This window comes from Pongo pygmaeus, chromosome 5 (genome assembly GCF_028885625.2).
Source record: "Pongo pygmaeus isolate AG05252 chromosome 5, NHGRI_mPonPyg2-v2.0_pri, whole genome shotgun sequence".
Lineage (NCBI taxonomy): Eukaryota > Metazoa > Chordata > Mammalia > Primates > Hominidae > Pongo > Pongo pygmaeus.
This window is the reverse complement of record NC_072378.2, coordinates 116,775,917-116,797,580: the sequence shown is the minus strand read 5'-3', so window position 1 is coordinate 116,797,580 and position 21,664 is coordinate 116,775,917. Positions and strand designations below refer to the sequence as shown.

General features: G+C 36.8%; 1 protein-coding gene across 5 annotated transcripts in view; it reads right to left on the bottom strand.

The window, feature by feature from the left end:
* The window catches only part of KPNA5 (karyopherin subunit alpha 5), a 57,657-nt gene that overhangs the window by 13,824 nt on the left and 22,169 nt on the right, over positions 1-21,664 (bottom strand). For all 5 annotated transcript variants that reach the window (XM_054491806.2, XM_054491805.2, XM_054491807.2 and 2 more), the window contains 4 exons: positions 19,710-19,798; positions 8,768-8,867; positions 2,822-2,985; positions 725-803 (listed from right to left, as the gene is read on the bottom strand). In XM_054491806.2, the coding sequence (XP_054347781.2) occupies positions 725-803; positions 2,822-2,985; positions 8,768-8,867; positions 19,710-19,798 (432 nt within the window). The remainder of the gene's footprint in view (positions 1-724; positions 804-2,821; positions 2,986-8,767; positions 8,868-19,709; positions 19,799-21,664) is intronic.

Below are 21,664 nucleotides of genomic sequence, written 5' to 3'. Positions count from 1 at the left end.
ATAACTGTCAATTACTAAAGAGCAACTGTTTAATAACTATGATTAGTATCCAAATAGGCCTTTAAAAGGATAAAACTGAAAGAACATATGTAGGTTAGAATAAAAAATACACTGTAAGGTGGTAAACAAAGGAAAATCTAACGTGTTAAATAATTTAAGTTTCTATCTTCAAGAAAGATTGTGCTGGGTATAGTGGCTCATGCCTCTAAGTCTAACGCTTTGAGAGGCCAAAGCAGGAGGATCGCTTGAGCTCAGGAATTTGAGACCAACCTGGGCAACATAGCAAGACCCTGTCTCTAAAAAATAAATAAATAAATAAATTAGCCAGGTGTGGTGATGCACACCTGTGGTCCCAACTACTTGGAAGGCTGAGGCGGGAGGACTGCTTGAGCCAGGAGGACTGCTTAAGCCAGGGAGGTAAAGGCTGCAGTGAGCCATGATCGCACCACCACACCCCAGCCTAGGAGAAAGAGCAATAACCTGTCTCTAACTAAACTAACTAACTACATAAATAAATAAAAAGATTGTAACCCAAATCTGGCTGGTGTCAATCTTGACAGCACATCTTCTTTGACATCTCACCATCCTCTAAGACACAGATACAGACACACACACAATTATGGTGATGCTAAAATCTTGATTAATATGTAATCAAGTTGTATGAAACATAAATTTTTTAAAGTCCTTTATGTTAACAATTTATGATACTCAAGTTTGAACTCACCTGTGTTTGAATATCATCACCAGTCACAATATTACCAACTGCCCTTAATGCAGGTGATACAACTTTATAATCATTGTGCCTAAAAATAATAAAAACATGAACCTAAATACTAGTAAGAATTAAAAATTTACACAGAAGTTACAAAAATACTACAAACTCCTGCGGGGTGTTCAGCCAAAGATCCCATTGAAGTTTTACTAATTATTCTGACAATCTTTATAACAAAGGATCTAATCCAGGATCATTCATTACAGCCAGTTTTCATGTCTCTCCAGTCTCTCCAGAATGGTTTCTCAGTCTTCCCTTAATTTTCATGATTTTGCCATTTTTGAAGATCATAAGCCCATTATTTGGGTTTATCCAATGTTTTTCATGATTAAGACCCAGGTTATATACTTTGGCTGGGGGATATCATAAGTGCTATAATCTTTTCATTATATCCCAATCTGTTTTTTCCCATTATATTGGTACTGAATTCTGGTCACTATGATGATGTCTGCCAGACTTTTCCATTTTACCATTATTGTTTTCCCATTTATAATTAATATAATTAATATTCTGCAACAAAATACTTTGAGATAATGCAAAATCTCACTCCTTAACCTACTTTACCACTAGGTTTTAGCATCTCTTGATGCTTATTATCTGAAGTATTGGCAATTATTAGTATTATTACCAGTGATGTATTTCTAATACTATCATTCTAACTACATGCTTTACTGTGGACTTATGGGTTTCGTATTTTATTCAATAAAATATACATTAATGTAATTTATTTCAAAGCACAAACTGTCCCAGGTTTGGATAGTGAGAACCCCTTCAAATAGGCTTCTGTGTCCTTTTGACATCTGTCCATTACTTGAGCACTCATTACTTCCTGCATTCATCTTACATTTTCTCAGTGCCAGCCCTGAAACCAGTCATTTCTCCAACAATCTTGGTTCCTTTCAATGGAGAGTAGTGTTTAGAAACTTCGATTTGAACTTCAGTTTCCTCAGCTTATTAATGTAGAAGTGTTACTGCTCCCAGGCCCTTCAAGAGGATGCACACACACACACCTACACACGTATATATTTATTTCTATACCTAGCTATGTTAAGAGCCATGAGTTCACACTGATATTTCTAGTTCTAATCTAAAATAATTAAATTATTCAGGCTTTCTCCTCTTCTATACTTTTATCTCTATTCTCCGATAACAGGAATAGCTTCTATTTTCCAAACCTCCCTATATCAGCCAATCTTTTACCTCAGCTAGACTGGTACCCCATGATGTGCTGGCTCCAAGCCCTGCTCCAACCTGCTTATCTGCTCTCCACAGTGGGTGTCATTATCACATTGGGGCCCTGATCCCCCATGCTGAACTGCATGCCCACGCTCCTCTGATGCTATCCTCATGCTGGGACCCCCAACTCCTTATCAGACCTATCTTTGTGCCATCTACCTTGTTTGGGCCTACAATGGCTTCTCGACAAAAGAAGAAAGGAAGGAAGATAATACATTTTTTAAAGAAGGTAAGAAGATGAAGTTATGAAGTTACAACATCTTTTTAAAACAAGTTTTCTTAAACGTTTTTAACTTCTTTGTATAGAAAAGCTGTTCTTTTTAAGGAAAATAGCTATAACAGCCCAGCAAAGAGAAACATGTTATCTTTAATAGAGGTGAAATACTAAATGATTTTCACTACATGGACTTTTACTCAAATTAATTATTATAATGAATAATAAACTAGATTATTTGTTCTGTGAGAGGAGAAACTGTGTTCTACACTTCATTAATGTCTCACACAACCCCTTAACAGATAACAGGCATTCCATAAATACTTATTAAATTAAGTTTATCTAATTCATAAAGAGATCACATTAAACTAAGGAAATTCATTTACAAAATAATTAGTCCCAACTATAGGACATAAGTTCCAAATTTTAAGGTTAGGGTCAACTTTCTAGGATTATGGCTATTCTGTTAAGTGTAGGGTCAGTAGCTTTTTAATTTTCCCTGAAGACAGTGACTCTTGAGATATTTACAAAGCTATTACTTGAATTGCTAATTTTAATCTCAATCATACAATTATTAAGCATAAATTATTTATAGTTACATCAAAAGTTCCACCAATCTTCGACAGACTCCAGAATCAATGACTGCTTGAATTTTATCATTGGGTCCATCAGAGAGATAAGAAAGGGCCCAACACACGTCTGCTAACACATCTGGGTCACTGCTAAACAACAGTCGTGACAGGACATTTAAGCAAGGTGAAACCTGTAAGGGAAGAAAGAGCATATTTAAATTTTTTCTCTATTTAAAACCAAGTTTCCTTAGAAAAATATAGAAATTCATTTTAAAACAAAAATTTAATGTTATACAAATACCAGAAAATTTATATTGTTTTAAAATTATAATCAGATATATGAATATGAAGCTGATTATGACTATTAATGTTATATTGAATAAGATATGTAGTAAAATCTGTTTTAAAAAGTAGTAAAATATTTGAGATCTCTTGTCTGTGTCTAAATCATACACACCCCCACAAAAAAAGCATACCAAAACTGAGAAGTTCAAATGTTCCAGTTAAGTGTTTGATATGATGATCACAGAATATAATCTAACTTTAATGAGCCTCACTTTACTCATTGCATGTATTTAACTGGAAATAAATCTAATAATCATTTGAGGAACTAAGGTACAGAAAGTACAAAAATAAATATATTTGTGACGGGTACTCAAGTGGAAGTCATTAATAAACTATTACACTGATAAGAAGGCATGTAGCACCTAAGAACAGTGCCTGACATAGAGTAGGCACTCAAATATTGGCTTTTTTTAATTACCATGATCACTATCAATGCTATGTTCCTTAAAGTTGTTTTTTTAAAATCAGCAACCTAACATATCCCTTAGTCTTTTTCCTCAGTTAAGAACTATGTTAAGCTGGGCATGGTGGCTCACGCCTGTAATCTCAGCACTTTGGGAGGCTGAGGCGGGTAGATAACCTGAGGTTAGGAGTTCGAGACCAGCCTGACCAACATGGAGAAACCCCATCTCTACTAAAAAAAAAAAAAAAAAGAACTATGTTATATGTTATGTATCTCACAAATAAAAAGTGATGACATTTTTCTTAAATGTTCTAATATTATAGATGACTTTTCTCTTTACCCCTATTTTAAAGAATATCAGTATATAAACTATCCTCTTCTGAAAGCAGTTACCATCTTTGCTGGGCCTGTCCTCTAAAGATGATTTTCAAGATTATCAGCATATAAACTATCGTCTTCTGAAAGCAGTTACCATCTCTGCTGGGCCTGTCCTCTAAAGATGATTTTCAAGATTATCAGCATATAAACTATCCTCTTCTGAAAGCAGTTACCATCTAAAGATGACCCTAGGACTCATGTACACAAATCAGTTAGCTTACAAAATAGGTATGTCTATCTGTTAGTGGGCAAATAAAATCAGCACAACTGGATCCTTCTCCAACAATCAAGCTTCCACCCTTGCCAACCACCTCTTCTTTGAACAGAGAAATCAGGGTTTGTTTTTCTTTTTCTGTTTTGTTTTGTTTTTGAGACAGGGTCTCACTCTGTTGCCCAGGCTGGAGTGCAACCTCTGCTTCCTGGGCTCAAGCAATCCTCCAGCCTCAGCCTCCTGAGTAGCTGGGATTATAGGCGTGAGCCACCATGCCCAGCTAATTTTTGTACAGACAGGGTTTCACCATGTTGCCTAGGCCGGTCTAGAACTCCTGTGCTCAAAACAATCCACCCACCTCAACCCCCCAAAACACTGGAAAAACAGGCATGAGCCGCCACGCCCAGCCGAATATCAGGTTTTTAAAGCAAATATAAAGTATGTTTAAAAAAATCAATACAGCTGACATATGCCTTTTTGCTGAGTTAAAAAACAACGAACTAATACATATTTCCAGTATTAAGTGAGCAAAGTAAAAACATTTCTGCCCCAGTATCTTCTCAGGAAAAAAGAAAAGAAACAAATACAAATTCCAACTTTGAAAAGGCCAGTAGACATTAATAATCCTGCCCACAATATATAAAGACAAAAGTGAATAAAGAAACAGTAACCGACTTAGAAGAGGAGAGAAAAGTGGAACCTTAATGCCAGGAGAGGGAACTACCAATAAGAGGAAAGCTAATTTATCTCCCCCCCATCACCTCCAAATACTTAGAAATCAGAGGAACCAGGTATCACAGACAGCAGGGGAAACGGTGCTAAAATAGAGGAAGAGATTAAAAATCTGATAAGAAGCAGGTTAGACTTTGGGTCCCTACTACAAAGGTAGGTGACTAGCATTCTCAATGCTACCAAAGACTGGAAGTTTATTTGAAGGAGAAACTGGACAACAAAATGTGAATCACAGCAACAGAACTTTGGGATATAAAGCACAGCGGAGGTTGAAATGAAGCACTAGACTAGAAAGTAGGAGATAAGCGTAAGTCTTCAAACTGACTAGTGAAAACCTCTAGCTCTCTTCCAATACTCAGTTCCCAGATGTTTATTATTTGTATTTTTTATTTTTGAGACAGGGTCTTGCTCTGTTGCCCAAGCTCGAGGTGCAGTGGCATGATCACAGCTCACTGCTGTCTCAACCACCCAGGATCAAGGAATCCTCCCATCTCAGTCTCCTGAGTAGCTGGGAATACAGGCATGTGCTATCACACTCGGCTTATTTTTTTAATTTTTTTTGTAGAGACAGGCTCTTACAATGTTGCCCAGGCTGGCCTCAAACCCCTTGGGCTCAAACGATCCTCTCACCTCAGCCTCCCAAAGTGCTAGGATTACAGCATGAGACACAGTGCCCAGCTGCGGGATATTTAGTGGACAGGTATGTTACCTACTCTATACCTCAACCCAATCTACCCATCTTCCAGCAAGAGAATGGAAAATCTGTCTCTGAAAAAACTGAACGGTCTCACAAAAGAGACTGAAATTTAGTGTTCCTCAAAGAAAATATAGTTTTGCTGCCCAAGTATCCTACAATGAAGTCCATTTATACACTCATCTTCTAATCAGTTTTTAGTTTCTTCCGAAATTTGTTCAAAGATCACCAGATAAATGAAGACAGCCTCCAATATTAAAGTGATTAAGACAAACCACAAACAAAACAAAAAAAGCACAAAGAAACAAAGACACCAAAAAACAAACAAACAACACTATAAATCCTTAGATATGACAATTTGCTGGGTCCATAAAAGAACAGAATTCTACATAAAGATGAGCAACCAGAGAGCAAGAAAACTAATTATTGAAAAGATAAAATAGGATTGTAGAAATGAAAATTTCCAGCTTGGCGTGGTGGCTCATGCCTGTAATCCCAGTACTTTGGGAGGATGAGATGGGCAGATCACCTGAGGTCAGGAGTTCAAGACCAGCCTGGCCAACATGGTGAAACCCCGTCTCTAATAAAATATAAAAATTAGCCAGGCACGGTGGCAGGTGTCTGTAATCCCAGCTACTTGCGGGGCTGAGGCAGGAGAATCGCTTGAACCCGGGAGGCAGAGGTTGCAGTGAGCTGAGATCGCACCACTGAACTCCAGCCTGGGTGACAGATCGAAACTCCATCTCAAAAAAAGAAGGAAAAAAAAAAGAAAATTTCAAAAAAAGTGAATGATTAAAAAACAAATCTCATATAAAATTACAGAAAATGTACTTAACAAACAAAAGTCTTAAGCCCCAAAATGTGATATTATTTCATAAGTTTGGAATACATAAGTAAACAACAAAGTTTCCCTCAGGAGTTCACATTTTAGTGGAAGATTTTTAAAAATTAAAATACATAAATAAGGGCCAGGCGTGGTGGCTCACACCTGTAATGCCAACACTTTGGGAGGCCGAGGCAGGTAGATTGCCTGAGGTCAGGAGTTCGAGACCAGCCTGACCAACATGGTGAAACCCTGTCTCTGCTAAAAATACAAAAATTAGCTGGGTGAGGTAGCGTGCACCTGTAATCCCAGCTATTCGAGAGGCTGAGGCAGGAGAATAGCTTGAACCCGGGAGGTGGAGGTTGCAGTGAGCTGAGATCGTGCCACTGCACTGCAGCCTGGGCGACAGAGTGAGACTCCATCTCAAAAAAAAAAAGAAGAAGAAAAAAATTAAAATACATAAATAAGAAAAACACATATATTATGTTAAAAGGTGATTTGAAAGAAACAGAGTAAAAATGAAGGTCAGGTATACTCATGGGGTGAGGGCAGTTGTTACAGTAGGTAGACAGGCTTAAGCGGGGCATGAGAGGGCTGCTCCCCCACCCACTAGGAATGTCAGGTGATGGTTTGGCAATTATCACATTGCATCTTTAAAAGTGATAAATTGGCAGCCGGTGCAAGGAAGAGGCCATTTCCTGATGATCCTCACCTGTTGCACTAAAGTGTTAACTGAATGCAGGCACCAGGGAGATGCAACTTCTCAGGCATGTCCATTAAGAGACAAAATGACGGAGTATAACTTTCCGGCGGTGGGGGGGCACACTATTGGAAAAGGGAAGAAAGCCTCAGATGGGCATGCATACAACTTCCTAAACACACTGCTCATGCTCACCTCCCAAGGGTAAGGAGGGCACTGGGCATGGAGGCAGCGCACCCTTAAGGGAAGAATCATGGGAAAGGGGCCAGTGTATAAAGTCCTAGGATCAAGGTTAATTTAAACACGGCACTTGACCTCAGTGCCTGCTTGGGTCCCTTCCAAGTGTACTTTCCTTTCTTTCCTGTTCTAAAGCCTTTTAAATAAACTTCCACTCCTGCTCTGAAACTTGCCTTGGTCTCTTTTTCTACCTAATGCTCTCAGTTGAATTCTTTCTTCTGGGGATGCAAGAAATGAGGTTGCTGCAGACCCATATGGATTTGCCATCAGTAACTTGGATACCTTCCACTGGTACCACAGTGACAGATTACATTATTAAAAATAGTGGTAACAGTAGAGCTCATAAAAAATGTGACTTCTAAGCAAACAAAAATGAGGGAATCAGTCAAGTAGCTACCTACAAGGAGACTGCTGTAAGACAGTGGTTGTCAAAGTGTGGTCCATGAACCCCTGGGGGATTCCTAAAACCCTTTTGGGGGTATATGTGATGTCAAAACTATTTTCACAATAATACTAAGACATCATTCGTCTTTCTCATTTTGTTGACATTTGCACTAAAGGTACAAAAACACTGGCAGGTAAAACTGTTGGCATGTTAGCACAAATCACGGCAGTAGTATCAAAATGTACTACATATCTCTGTATTCTTCACTTCGGTTAAAAGGGCAGTGGGTGGGGTAGAGCCAGTTTTATTTAAGAGTTAACGTGAATAGGCAGTAAAAATTACTACTTTTATTAAATCTCAACTCTTGAGTTTGTGTCTTTTGAATATCTTATGAAATGAAATGAAAACTAAAAATGAGAAGGCATACTAGTTCATGCATTACCTTTGTGAATTAGAAATGTATTATTTTTTATCCCCAGAAACTTTATCACTAGATCTTTACCAAAGTTTAAATTTCTCTTAGTGCTAGAGTCATTGTGCCATTTTAGATACTAAATTCAAAAGAAGTAGAATGGTATTCTAAAAATTTACCCCCTTTCTACCTTCTTAACAGCATCTTAATCAATAAAACTAAACTGGGAATTAATTAATCATCTGTATTTCTAGAGGCAAAATATCAGTAGATAGGGAAACAGATATCCTAAGAGATAAAAGTTACAATGAAAAAGTACAAACGGTGAACCTAAAGGAATTATTTAATCTTTTGGGGGACTTATTTTCCTATAAATGAGAGAACTAGACTAGAAGATTTCTGAAATCAATCCCTTGATACATGTGGTTGCAGTGACTGCCTCTGGGCATAGGAATTTAAGGTGTGTGAGGAAAAGTACAAGGGAGACTTCCTTTATATTGTAAAGCTTTTGAATACTGCATATGTGCAAATATTGGTCAATAAAGAAAATAATTACTAAACAAAAAGTGGAGTTCCTTAAACATCAAAAAGCTATTATATAGAAACTTAGGTTTATGGAAACAAATTTTTTAATTTGTGTATTTCACTCATACCTTACTGAAGTTTGGAGGAGGGTTTTTGCCTCTACATAAATTTGAGAGGGCCCACACAGCATTTCTTGTTGTTGTGAGTCTGTTTGAATTTGTTAATAACCTGCCAAGAAAAAGAAAAAAAAAGAATTATCACCTTACATTCATTTTTCTTCTTTAGCTATCATAACATAAAATTTCTCTCCAATACATTTTATAAAATATTCAAACTAGTAAAATAGGAAAAAAGAATCTAAAATTCATTATGTTTTCACAAGCAAAATAAGCATATTACAGTTCTATTTTCTAAAGTGAATCTACAATCTGAATTCTTAAAAGAATTCTTAAGAGGATGCTGTAGGAAATTTACTTATTTCTATATATATTAAAAAGAATACTAGATTAATTTTTCTTTTTCTTTTCTTTTCTTTTTTTTTTTTTGCAACAGAGTCTCACTCTGTCACCCATGCTGGAGTGCAGTGGCACAATCTCGGCTCACTGCAACCTCTGCCCCCTAGGTTCAAGCGATTCTCCTGCCGCAGCCTCCCAAGTAGCTGGGATTACAGGCGCCTGCCACCACGCCCGGGTAATTTTTGTATTTTTAGTAGAGACAAGGTTTCACCATGTTGGCCAGGCTGGTCTTGAACTCCCGACCTTGTGATCCACCTGCCTCAGCCTCCCAAAGTGCTAGGATTACAGGCGTGAAGCACCACTCCCAGCCAGATTAATTTCTTTAATCATGAAAATAATACATTATATGAATTCAGAAAGCAAGGAATAGTTTTAAATTATATAAAGATTACCTATTGACAAGAGAAGTTCTTTTGTTGTGTTTTTAACAGAGTATGTCTTAGTATTTTTTTATCTGGTTTGCAATGAACCTTGGTATCTACTGAGTATCTAAAATGATAATTTTTCTTCTCAGCTCCTAAGGAGTTACTACTTACAGTTTTTTTTTTCAAAGCATAACTTTATGTTTTAGTTATTTAAATAAGACAGCCCCTAAAATAGTAGTAATTGAAACTTTAGAGCTGTGGACCCCCTTGAGACCATAATGGATCCTTACCTTAGAAAAAAAGCACATACATCAAAATTTGGCATGCAATTTCAGGAGTTTGTTAACCTCCTAAGGACCTCCACAAACCTGCTAGAAGTACAAAGAACCTAGGTTAAAAAAATCCCTGTTTTAGAGTGACACGCAAAAATGGTGCAGAATGGAACTCCAGGTGCTTGTCCCTCCCAGGAACACCAAGCAACTTGCAAACACTGTCAGAATCAAGTTTATTAGAACTCTGAAGATAGTCAAAAGTTTATGCAACTAAGATAACTTTTAACCAGGAAAAGGCTGAAATGTGGTAGGAAAGCTTTCCAGCATTTTAACCTACTCTTACCCAACCCCCTCCCCAGCCTGGCAGCAACCTTTAAGACAGCAGCCTGAGTTCTCACTGTGGGTTCCTGGTTCTGGAAGGAGTAGAGCAGAACTTGTTTCCAAGAAATTGTGTTTGTTTGTTCTGACCTGTTTGGAGGCTCCCTGAAAAACTGATGCAAAGGGCTTGCCTTTGTTTTGCATAACTGGGAATTCTCTCAGGGTGGAAAAGTAGCTTTGTAAATAAGGAATGGTCCTCAAAAACATTAAAAGGCAAATGAATAAGATGTTGAAACCTGAGCAAAGATACAGTTGAGGCAAACAAGACACATGTTGAAAACCTGGCTGGAAAGGTGGGGAGTAAGATACTTGGGCTATGAGGGATGTGAAAAGCTCCCACATATATCAGACAATCTGAAGGCCCATGCACATGTCCAGGGCAGAGTCCACAATCAGAAAAAACATGAAGAGACCTATGCTTTTACTTCTAGTTTTCCTTTAGGCTTAGCACGAGCAGGGAGTAAAGTAGTGCTAAGTCATAGCTGTAATCAGCCTGACTAAGAATTGAAGAGGTAGCTCAATGCAGGGCCAATCTGTAAAAACCTGGAGACTTTTCTTTTTGTTTATTTTTGGCTCCAGATATTTAAAGCACTCTCTGCTGTCAAACCACTAGCTACCCACTGAGTTAAGGGAAAAGAGATTTCAGAGACCACGCATGACAAAGAATACAGGCTTTATAAAATTAATTTTAAAAGTCCCCAAATAAATAACTACAACAAGCAGCAACACGAAAACCTGGAAGGAGAGGAGAATCTGATTTCCATAGTTACCATAGTCACAATAATCAGTCCAGTTTTTCAACAAGAAATTATGAGGCATGCAAAGAAATTTTAAAAGTGTGGTCCATTAACAGTGAAATATATAAATTAAAAGAAATTTTCCCTGAGAAATCACAGACATTGGATTTACTATGCAAAGATTTTAAATTCATTGTCTAATATGTTCAAAAGAGCTAAAGGACCTATGCACAAAAAAACTAAAGAAAACTAGAAAAACAATGACTCAACAAATAGAGAATCATCACTATGGAAACAGACATTATAAAAAGGAACTAAATAGGAATTATGAAGCTGTTAAGTATAAAACTGAAATTAAAATTTCACTACAGCGGTTTGACAGCAGATTGAGTAGGAAGAAGAAAGAATCCACAAACCTAAGATAGGTTAATTGAAATTATTCAAACTGAGAAGCAGAAAGAAAAAGAATGACAAGAAATGAACACAGTCTAAGAAAGCTGTAAAATACCATCAAGCATACCAATATATGCATAATGGAAATCCAAGAAGAAAAGGAGCAAAAAGAATATCTGAAGAAATAATTACTGAAAACTTTTCAAACTTTATAAAAGAAATGAATCTACACATCCAAGAAGCTAAACAAACTCTAAGGATAAACTCAAAGAGATACATACCAAGACACAAGTAATCAAAAGACAAAGACAGAATCTTGAAAGCAAAAAAGAGAGAAGTGACCCATAGTGTACAAAGATTCCTCATAAAGATCAATAGCTGATTTCTCATCAAAAACCATGAAGGACAGAGACAATGGGATGACATATTTAAAGTGCTGAAAGACACTCTCAACCAAGACTTCAATATCCGGCAAAACAATCCTTCCAAACAGAAGGAGAAAGTGAGATTCCCACATGAGCAAAAGCTGAGGAAAGGCATCACTAGCAGATTGGCTTTACAAGAATAGCTAAGGGGAATCCTTTATGCTGAAATGAAAGGGCCATAAACAATAACTCAAAACCATACAAAGAAATAAAGAATACTGCTAAAGATAGCTACATAGGCAACTCTAAGAGCTAGTATTATGGATTTTTTGGTTTATAATTCCTCTTTTTTTCCCTACATGACTTAAAAGTAAAATGCAAAAAATAATCATTATAAATCTAGGGTAATGGGCACACAATGTATAATACTGTAATTTGTGGCAATAACAACTTAAGAAGGGTGAGACAGAAATGTATAGGAGTAGTGTTTTTGTATAATTTTGAAGGTAAACTGCGAGTAATTCAATCAAGGTGGTTACAAGTTTAAAGTGTTAATTATACTCCTTAGGGTACATTAAAAAAAACTTTTTAAAAAAATAGGAAAGGAAACAAGAAAGGAATCAATACTGTAAATTATTTTTTAAAAAAGTGACATTTGGAAAACAAATAACAATGGCCAGGTGCTATGGCTCACACCTATAATCCCAGTGCCTTGGGAGGCCAATGCAGGAGGATTGCTTGAAGCCAGGAGTTTCAGACCAGCCTAGGCAACATAACGAGACTCTGTCTCTACAAAAGCTTAAATAATAATAAAATGGCAAAAGTAAGTCCCAATTTATCAGCAGTTATATTAAATGTAAATGAATTAAACTCTCAAATTAAAAGTAGCAACTGGCAGAATACATTAAACAAAACAAAACAAAACTCATAAGTCTACGATGCTGTCTACAAATGACTCATTTTAGAATCGAAGACATAAATAGGTTGAAAGTGAATTAGAAAAAGATTTTCCATGCAAATAATACACATGATCTTAGCCAAAAGGCCGAGAAGCGATTTTCCATGCAAATAATAACAGAGATCCGAATAGTTACACTAATGAGACAAACTAGACTATAAGTCAAAAATTGTTTTCAGAGACAAAGAAGAACACCATATATTGATAAAAAGTCAATCTATCAGGAAGAAGTAACACATGGGTCAGATGTGGTGGCTCACGCTTGTAATCCTAGCATTTTGGGAGGCCAAGGTGGGTAGATCACCTGAGGTCAAAAGTTCGAGACCAGTCTGACCAACATGGTAAGACCCATCTCTACTAAAGATACAAAAATTAGCTGGGCATGGTGGCACGTGCCTGTGGTCCCTGCTATTCAGGAGGCTGAGGCAGGAGAATCGCTTAAACCTGGGGGCGGAGGTTCAATGAGCTTGGTGGCACGTGCCGGTAATCCCAGCTACTCAGGAGGCTTTGGGAGACCAAGGCAGGCGGATCACTTGAGCTCTGATAAATTTTTGAAAAGTGAAAACATAAAAAGTATCTTCTCTGACAACAATGGAATGAAACTAAAAATACAGAGCGAAAACTAGAAAATTCAGAACTATGAGTAGAGTAACATACTCTTAAATAACTAGTGAGTTAAAACACACACACACACGCAGAAAATACTTTTGAGATAAATAAAAAATAAAAACACACCAAAACTTAAGGGATGTAGTGAAATTAATACTCAGAAAAAAATTTATAGTTGTTAACACCCATATGAAAAAAGACAACCTTCAACCTTCAGAAATTAGAAAAATTAGAGTAAACAAAACTCATAGCTAGCAGGAGGAAGAAAACAAAGTTAAGACCAGAGATAAAATACAGAATAGAAAAACACTACAGAAAATCAACTAAACAAAAAGGTAGTTCTTTGACCAAAAAAAAAAAAATCAACAAAAACAAGCCTTTATCTAGATGGACAAAAGGAAAAAGATTCATATTACTACAATTTGGCTGGGCGTGGTGGCTCACACCTGTAATCCCAGCACTGCAGGAGGCTGAGGCAAGCGGATCACCTGAGGTCAGGAGTTCAAGACCAGCCTGGCCAACATGGTGAAACCATGTCTCTACAAAAATACAAAAATTAGCCAGGCGTGGTGGCATGCACCTGTAATCCCAGCTACTTGGGAGGCTGAGGTGGAAGAATCGCTTGAACCCGGGAGGCGGAGTGTGCAGTGAGTCGAGATCATGCCATTGCACTCCAGCCTGTGCAACAGAGCAAGACTCCAACTCAAAAAAAAAATATATATATATATATATATAATAATATTACTACAATTAAGAATGAAAGTAGAGACATTACTATCAGCACTTCAACAAAAAAAATTATATGAGAATATTATCATCAAAAGCCAAGAAAGATAAGCTAGAAGAAATGAAAAACCACTTAGAAACAAAGAAACTACCAAACTGACTTAAGAATAGAAAATCTAAATAGAACTATAACAAGATACAGAATTCGAATCAAACACTTCCCAAAAAGGAAAAGTCCAGCATCAGATGGCTTCACTGGTGAATTCTACCAAACATTAATGAATAATTCTCAAACCCTTTCAAAAAATAAGAGAACACTTAAAATAATGGAAAGAATGTAACTGGATTATTTGTAACTCAAAGGATAAGAGCTTGAGGGCATAGATACTCCATGATGTGCTTATTTCACATTGAATGCCTGTATCAAAACATCTCATGTACCCCATAAATAAACATATCTACTATGTAGCCACAAAATTTTTTTAAAAAAATAAGAGAACACTTCCTCATCAATTCTATGACGATAGCATTACCCTGATACCAAAGACAAAGACATCAAAACAAAACTTACAAAAGAAAAAATATTTCTTCAGAATATACAACAAAATTCTAGGAAACTGAATCTAGCAGCTTATACTATGACCACATGGCATTTAACCAAAGAATGCAAGAAAAGTTCAAGATACAAATATCAATCAAAATAATAAACCATATTAATATAATGAATTAAAAAAAACAAGTTATCTCATTGGATGCAAAAAGTATTTAAAAGAGCTCAACATCCTTTTATGATAAAAACACTAAACAGGTCAGGCACAGTGACTCATGCCTGTAATCCCAGCACCTTGGGAGGTCGAGGCGGGTGAATCACGAGGTCAGGAGATCGAGACCATCCTGGCCAACATGGTGAAACCCTGTCTCTACTAAAAATACAAAAATTAGCTGGGCGTGGTGGTGCACGCTTGTAGTCCCAGCTACCTGGGAGGCTGAGGCAGGAGAATCGAACCCAGGAGGCAGAGGTTGCAGTGAGCCAAGATCATGCCACTGTACTCAAGCCTGGCGACAGAGCATGACTCCGTCTCAAAAAAAAAAAAAAAAAAAAAAAAACCAAATAGAAGGAAACTACCTCAACAGGATAAAGGGCATTTATCGAAAACCATAGCTAACATCACACTGAATGGTGAAAGAGTTAGTTTTTACTCTGAGATAAGAAAGAAGACAAAGACACTCATTTTTGCTACTTCTAAATAACATTGTAATGGAAGCTCTATCCAAAGCAACTGTGCAACAAAAAGAATTCACACAGCCAACTTGGAAAGCAAGAAATGAAACTATCTTTTTTTTAAAAAAATTTAGAGATGGAGTCTTGCTGTGTTGCACAGGCTAGAGTGCAGTGACTATTCACAAGCATTATCATAGTGCACTACAGCCTCAAATGATCTTGACCTCAAATTTGAGTTCAAGACCAGCCTGGCCAACATGATGAAACTCCATCTCTACCAAAAATACAAAAATCAGCCAGGCATGGTGGTGCACGCCTGTATTCTCAGCTACTTGGGAGAGTTGAGGCATGAGAACCGCTTGAACCCAGGAGGCTCCTGACCTCAAACGACCCTCCCTACTCAGCCTCCCAAGTATCTGAGACTACAGGCATGTGCCATTATGCTCAGCAATGAAACTATCATTATTGACAGATGACATGATCTAATATATGGAAATCCACAACAATCCACAAAAAAACTATTAGTGCTAATAAATTCAACAAAGTTGCAGGATGCAAGATCAACACACAGGCCGGGTGTGGTGGCTCACACTTGTAATCCCAGAGCTTTGGGAGGTCAAGGGGGGATGGATCACTTGAGGCCAGGAGTTCAAGACCAGCCTGGCCAACATGGTGAAACTCCGTCTCTACTAAAAATACAAAAATTAGCCAGGTATGGTTGTACACGACTGTAATCCCAGCTACTTGGGAGGCTGAGGCACGAGAATCGCTTGAACCTGGGAGACACAGACTGCAGTGAGCCAAGATGACGCCACTGCACTCCAGCCTAGGTGACAGAGCAAGACCCTGTCTCAAAATAAATAAATAAATAATCAACACACAAAACTCAGTTGTATTTCTATACGCTACCAAGGAACAAGTCAAAAAAGAAATTAAGAAAACAATTTCATTTACATTTGAATAAAAAAGAATAAAATACTTTGGAATACATTTAACCAAAGAGGTATAAGACCTGTTTACTAAAATCTACAAAATATTGTTAAAATTAAAGACCTTAATTAAAAGATTTCCCAGGTTCATGAATTGGAAGCCTTAATATTATTAAAATGGCAATACTGCTCAAAGTGATCTACAGAGTAAATGAAACCCCTATCAAAATGACAATGACCTTTTTATAGAAATGAAAAAGTCAACTTACACCCACTAAAATGATCTAAATCAGAATAACAGATAATATGTGTTGGTGATGATATAGAGAAATTAGAACACTCATACATTGCTAGGAGAATGTAAAATGGTACAGCTGCTGTGAAAAAGCTTGGTAGTCCCTAAAAATTTAATTTAAAAAATTAAAGATAGAATTACCATATTACCTGGCAAATTCCACTCCTACGTATTTACATACCCACAAGAATTAAAAACCAGTACTGAGACAAAACTTGTACATGAATGTTCATAGGAGCACTATTTACAGTAGTCAAAAGGTGGACACACCAAAGTGTCCATCTATTAATGAATGAACAAAATGTGACACATGCATAAAATGGAATATAATTCAGCCATAAAAAGAACAAAGCACAGATAAATTCACTATAATATGGATGAACCTTGAAAACAGTAAGCTAAAAGAAGCCAGACACAAAGGTAATATATTGTATGATTCCACTTATGTGATACATACAATATAAGCAAATCCATAGAGAGAGAAAACAGATTTGTAGTTTCCAAGGCACAAAGTGATGGCAAAATGGGATGTGACTGCTTAATGGGTACTGGGTTTCTGTTTAAGGTGGTAAAAAAATTCTGGAACTAGATAGTAGTGATAGTTGTACAATGTTGCAAATCTACTTAATGCCACTAAATTGTACACTTTAAAATGGTTAAACTGGTTACATGTATTCTACTACACTAAAAAAAGTTTCTGTTCTAAAGGCTTTCCTGAAAATAGATGTTAGATTTCCCCAAAATACAACAGATTTAGAAATAAAATAGTTATACTGCTTTTGTATGCTAAGAGTTGACAATTTTTTTCAGTAAATATTTTAGGGTTTGCAGGCCCTCCTTCTCGTTTTTATTACTCACCTATGCTGATGTAGCATGAAAGTAACCAAAGACATTAAGTAAGTGAATAGGTGTGACTGTGTTCCGATAAAACTTAATTTACAAAAACATGAAGCAAGCCAGATTTGGCCTGAGAGATAAAGCTGGCCAACCCCTGTTGTATACTATTGTTCTTTTTTTGTATTAATGGGGTTATTATGAGAAAGTAAAAATATGCTACATTATAAATTAAAGTTGAGTTAAATTACAGCAAAATTGTATCAGGATAGTTTATAGTAGTAAAAGATTTACATTTATAGTAGTAAAAGATTTGATTACTGAGAATCAAATGAATACTAATAAAATAAATTAAAATATCACTCAAAGAGATAAAATGATACATTAATAAGTTTTACATTTACTTAAGCATTACTAAATGTGAATTACAATGTGAACAACAAATAATGCATAAACATTTTTTTTTTTTTGAGACAGTCTCTCGCTGTCACCCAAATTGGAGTGCAGTGGTGCGATCTTGGCTCACTGCAAGCTCCACCTCCCGGGTACAAGCCATCCTCCTGCCTCAGCCTCCCAAGCAGCTGGGACTACAGGCGCCCGCCACTACGACCGGCTAATTTTTTGTATTTTTAGTAGAGATGGGGTTTCACCGTGTTAGCCAGGATGGTCTCGATCTCCTAACCTCGTGATCCACCCAACTCGGCCTCCCCAAAGTGCTGGGATTACAGGTGTGAGCCACTGCGCCCGGCCTGCATAATCATTTTTTAAGCTGAAAATTTTTCCTTTTGCCCAACTCCAGAGAGAGTATCTAACTTAACTTCCTTTTAATTACCTTTCTTATTTTTTTAAATACTTTGAAACTTTCTAAGATGAAGTTTTATAATGAAACTCTGAAACTTTCCAACTTTTTAATACCCTTTTTGGAAATTATTATTATTATCTGAAATGGAGTTTTGCTCTTGTTGCCCAGGCTGGAGTGCAATGGCATGATCTCAGCTCACCACAACCTCCACCTCCTCCTGGGTTCAAGCGATTCTGCTGCCTCAGCCTCTCGAGTAGCTGAGATTACAAGCACGCACCACCACACCCAGCTAATTTTGTATTTTCAGTAGAGATGGGGTTTCTCCATGTTGGTCAGGCTGGTCTCGAACTCCTGACCTCAGAGGATCCACCTGCCTTGGCCTCCCAGAGTGCTGGGATTACAGGCGTAAGCCACCATGCCCAGCCTGAAATTGTTTTTATAACTATTACTACATAGCTGGGTACTGGTTATTCTTCCTTTGTTTTATTTTTTAGTTTGGTTTCTTCAGTCATGGTTAAAAGACTCCTTAGGACATTTAAAGAGATTAGACCTAAGAAATGTTTACTACTTCATAAACCACTACCTACTTGAGATATTAACAAATAATAAAATGACATACAGACAGAACAACAAAAACAAAAAGTGCTCAGTTAATTTATATACCACATAAATCAGGTGAGACAAGTCTCAAATTGAAACTTTAAGAGATGCTTTTAATAGTACAGACTTCAAAATGATTCATATTGAACTCTAAATCAGTACTTTCTTTTACAGCTCAGCTAAATTCTCAAATACTATAGACCATTAACTTTAAGCCCATAATAAATGAAATTATAGTGAGTAGTTCAGTGGTTTGTACACAGATCTTCGATTAATATTGGTTAAGTGAAACCATGCCAAGAAATAACTTCTGTCCACAGAAAGCTAGAGTAAAATTTTTTTTGAAAACTAGTGTCTAGAAATTTATTCTTCCTATTTAATTCCTCAGCTGGAGAACATAGAAAACGCACCTCCATGCAGAAATGAAGAGTAAAATGTTTACTTCTAACTATCTCCTCAATTAGTATTTTTCTTCACTACCTGCCATTAGCATTTATCCTACATAAAGATCCTCTTAATCATAAACAATATGTATAAACCTGTCTTTCAAAAAATTTTATGTCATTTCTATAAAGGACCTTACATTATAGGGTAATTTCTTTTTTAAAAAAATACATAAAGTAGTAGAAGAAGCTACTAGATAAATCACTTGAAGTAAAATTCTAATCCTGAAAGAAAAATCTCTATCTTAAATCTTGGTTCTTTTAATAAAATTTAAAACATACTGACATCCTAAATATACTGTCTGTTCAAGTATTAAGGATTCCCTACTATAGCAATATGTAAATTTTATTGTATTATAAACTACTATATATCCTTGTTTTTGCAGAATAACTATTTTAGATCAGTAAGCATCAAGTAAGCAATGACCACCGTTACGTGTGGTTTAAGGGAACATAAAAGACACAGAAATTTGAAAATTTCTCTTGGTTCTACCTACTGTCAAGCTACTGCAGGCTTGATAACCATAAGACAAATTTAAAAGTATGACTGAAGAACTTAATTATGTATGTAGAATATCGTGGAGTATATAGTTTTCGATACATACTTAATTGTGATAAAGTACTTACTCTAAAAGAGGTGGAAGTATTTCACAATTCAAAACAAAATCTCTGCATTCTGCATTGTCACCAGCAATATTACCAAGTGCCCAAACAGCCTTAGGAAAAAAAAAAAATTCTCTTAAGACAATATTTTAAATTAGAGGCTTTCCTTTAGGAATGAGATTTTAGTACACAATGAACAAAGCAACAGTTTCCGATATGTTAAAAAAAAAAGTAGAGAAGAAAAACTTTTAAAATTCAATTTAATATTTTTATTCAAATTGAAAGATAGGACATTTAAAAAGTTTTCCAGCTGAACAAGGTGGTTCACGCGTGTAATCCCAGCACTTTGGGAAGCTGAGGTGGGTAGATCGCTTGAGTCTAGGAGTTCAAAACCAGCCTGGGCAACATGGTAAAACCCTGTCTCTACTGAAAAATGACAAAAATTAGCTGGGTGTGGTGGCACGCACCTGTCATCTCAGCTACTTAGGAGGCTAAGGTGGCAGGATCACTTGAGCCCAGGAGGCAGAGGTTGCAATGAGCCTTACTCCACCTTGGGCAACAGAGCGAAACCCTGTCTCCAAAAAACAAGTTTTCCTTGCATATTAGTGAAATATCTATACTGTTCAACAAAGAGCATAGTTTACTATGAATTTACATGGAGAGACAAAATACATCTATTTAGCAAATTTTCCAATTATAATCATGCACTGCATAACATTTTAGTCAATGACAGACTGCACATAAGATGGTAGTCTCATAATATTATAACACCATTATCTTTACTGTACCTTTTGTATGTGTAGATATACAAATACTTACCACTGTATATACAATTGTCTATAGTAGGTCGGGTGCAGTGGCTCATGCCTGTAATTCCAGCACTTTGGGAGGTGAGGTGGGCAGATCACTTGAGGTCAGGAGTTTGCGACCAGCCTGGCCAACATGGTGAAACCCCATCTCTACTAAAAATACAAAAACTAGCTGGGTGTGATTGCAGGTGCCTGTAATCCCAGCTACTCAGGAGGCTGAAGCATAACAACTGCTTGAAACCCAGGAGGTGGTGGTTGCAGTGAGCTGAGATCATGTCACTGCACTGCAACCTGAGTGACACAGCAAGACTCTGTCTCAAAAAAAAAAAAAAAAAAAAATTGCCTGCAGCATTTAGTACAGTAACATGCTGTATAGGTTTGTAGACTGGATGCCCAAGGCCATACTATAAATCATCTAGGTTTGTGTAAATAGACTCCATGGAATTTGCACAATGATGAAAATGTATTTCTCAGAACACATATTCATTTATTAAATTTCAATTAGGTAAGAAATTATGCAAATGCAAATTATCATTTTATTTTATTCTCACCATAAACTTTTCATGTTAGTACAAAAGTAGACATGTTACTTTTCAATTGGGAAAGTTTTATTTTAATGTTTAAAACATAAGTTAGTATTTTTAACACCTACTCTAGACCTAAGTTTTTTTGTTTGTTTTTAAGAAAAACCTTTAAAGACATTTTCTACCTTGTGTAATATAATATTCTGTTGGTGGAGATCTTAATTGGTATAATATTCTTGGAGTCTGACTTTGAAATACATAGTAAGAGCTTTAAAAAATTTATCTTTTGGCCGGGCGCGGTGGCTCACACCTGTAATCCCAGCACTTTGGGAGGCCTAGGTGGGCGGATCACCTGAAGTCAGGCGTTCGAGACCAGCCTGGCCAACATGGTGAAACACCGTCTCTACTAGAAATACAAAAACTAGCCAGGCGTGGTGGCAGGTGCCTGTAATCCCAGCTACTCGAAAGGCTGAGGCAGGAGAATCGCTTGAATCTGGGAGGTGGAGGTTGCAGTGAGCCGAGATCGCGCCACTGCACTCCAGCCTGGGGGACAAGAGCAAGACTTCATTTCAAACAAACAAACAAAAAAATTTATCTTTTGACAGGGTAGTCATTTTTCCTAGTAAAATAATCAAAAGATACATAA